This window comes from Bison bison, unplaced genomic scaffold, assembly GCF_000754665.1.
Source record: "Bison bison bison isolate TAMUID 2011002044 unplaced genomic scaffold, Bison_UMD1.0 scf7180017864518, whole genome shotgun sequence".
NCBI classification, from domain to species: Eukaryota; Metazoa; Chordata; class Mammalia; order Artiodactyla; family Bovidae; genus Bison; species Bison bison.
The window spans coordinates 7,628,632-7,630,614 of record NW_011495071.1 but is presented as its reverse complement, the minus strand read 5'-3'; the positions used below and the strand labels follow the sequence as shown (position 1 = coordinate 7,630,614).

The 1,983-nt window shown below is 51.0% G+C and overlaps 1 protein-coding gene across 2 annotated transcripts in view; it reads left to right on the top strand.

The window, feature by feature from the left end:
* SCN2B (sodium channel, voltage-gated, type II, beta subunit) overlaps positions 1 to 1,976 on the top strand; it is a 12,101-nt gene extending 10,125 nt beyond the window's left edge. For both annotated transcript variants that reach the window (XM_010830408.1, XM_010830407.1), the window contains exons 4-5: positions 1 to 177; positions 1,740 to 1,976. The exon at positions 1 to 177 is cut by the window's left edge and continues 1 nt beyond it. In XM_010830408.1, coding sequence (XP_010828710.1) covers positions 1 to 177; positions 1,740 to 1,939 — 377 coding nt within the window. In that variant the 3' untranslated portion in view covers positions 1,940 to 1,976. The remainder of the gene's footprint in view (positions 178 to 1,739) is intronic.
* The last annotated feature ends 7 nt before the right edge of the window (positions 1,977 to 1,983 follow it).

Here is a 1,983-nt window from a genome sequence, read left to right as displayed (position 1 = left end):
AGCTGGAGCGGTTCCGAGACCGCGTGGAGTTCTCGGGGAACCCCAGCAAGTATGACGTGTCAGTCACCCTGAAAAAAGTGCAGCTGGAGGATGAGGGCACCTACAACTGCTACATCATGAATCCGCCTGACCGCCACCGCGGCCACGGCAAGATCTATCTGCAGGTCCTCATGGAAGGTGAGAGGCTGCTGGGGAGGCCCTGCCCATTCCCAGCCCGCTACTCTCCAGCAGGGATAGTGGGCGCCTTGGGAGAAGCTGTGCCCTCCTGAGGGGTGGGAGCCACAGCGTGTGCTGGGTGGAAGGCATCTGTTTTACTCCTTCCAGTCCTTGAGGACTGTGTCTCCGAGAGTCCTGATGATGCTATCCATCATGATCATGACCTTAAGAATCTTGAGAACAGCTTTCATTTATTGGACACTTACTATGTCTCAGTTATAGGTACAGGTAAACTCTCTATATGCATTATCTCATTTCATCTTCATACAGCCCTTTCTCATCCCCATTTTACAGATGAGAAAACCAAGGCTTTGTGAGGTACCTAAGGTCACACAATAAATAGTACAGCAACTTCCCTGGTGGTCCAGTGGTCAAGACTCTGCATCCAGAGGGCTTAGGTTTGGTCCCTGGTCAAGAAACTAGATCACACATGCTGTAACTAAGACTTCGAGTGCTGCCACTAAAGATCCCACATGCCACAACTAAGGATCCTACATGCAGCAATTGAGATTCGGTGCAAATAAATAATTAATTAAAAAAGAGAACTTAAAAAAATAGTGCAATCAGACATTGGTATATTTAAAATGGATAAGCAGTGAGGATCTACTGTAGAGCCTTTGGAACTCTGTTCCATGTTATGTGGTAGCCTGGAAGGGAGGGGAGTTTCAGGGAGAACAGATACTTGTACATGTGTGGCTGAGTCCCTTCGATGTTCACTTGAAACTGTACAACACTGTTTACCGGCTATGCCCCAATATAGAATAAAAGGTTTATAAAACAAATTGGCAAATTTGTTAGCGTTGCCAAAATGTTAATAATTGGTGAAACTGTGAAGAGTATATGGGAGTGCGGCAGCTTTTCTATATTTTACTTTTTAAAAATTAAAAAAATTTTGAGAGAAGTTTTTAATAAAAGAAATGTTACTAAAGAAGTGTGAAAAAAAAAAAAAAAGGAAAAATAGTACAATTGGGACTCAGATTGGGTCCATCGGCCTCAAAGCCCATCCTCTTGGATATGGTATTGGACCACTCACCCCTGGCGATTTCAGGTGCCCTGGGATTATGGGGTGGGCCGGGCGCTGAGAGGCTGGGTTGGATTTTGGCTATGACTAGCTTTCCCGCACGGAGAAGGCCAATAGCACCCCACTCCAGTACTCTTGCCTGGCAAATCCCATGGACGGAGGAGCCTGGTGGGCTGCAGTCCATGGGGTCGCTAGGAGTCGGACACGACTGAGCGACTTCACTTTCACTTTTCACTTTCATGCATTGGAGAAGGCAATGGCAACCCACTCCAATGTTCTTGCCTGGAGAATCCCAGGGACCGGGGAGCCTGGTGGGCTGCCGTCTATGGGGTCGCGCCGAGTCGGATACGACTGAAGCGACTTAGCAGCAGCAGCAGCAGCTTTCCAGCAGCAGAGTGAAGGCAGGACCACCCCGCGCGCGCTGCAGGGAGCAGGCGCCAGCGGGCGGGACTCCCTTTTCCAGCCCTATTGCTCAGCCGGTCTGTCTCCTTTCGTTCTCCAGAGCCCCCCGAGCGGGATTCCACAGTGGCCGTGATCGTGGGCGCCTCCGTCGGAGGCTTTCTGGCTGTGGTCATCTTGGTGCTGATGGTGGTGAAGTGCGTGAGGAGGAAAAAAGAGCAGAAACTGAGCACGGATGACCTGAAGACTGAGGAGGAGGGCAAGACCGATGGAGAGGGCAACGCGGACGACGGCGCCAAGTAACGGCGGCGGCCCTGCGGCCCCGCCCCCGTGCGCTGCCCCTCCCT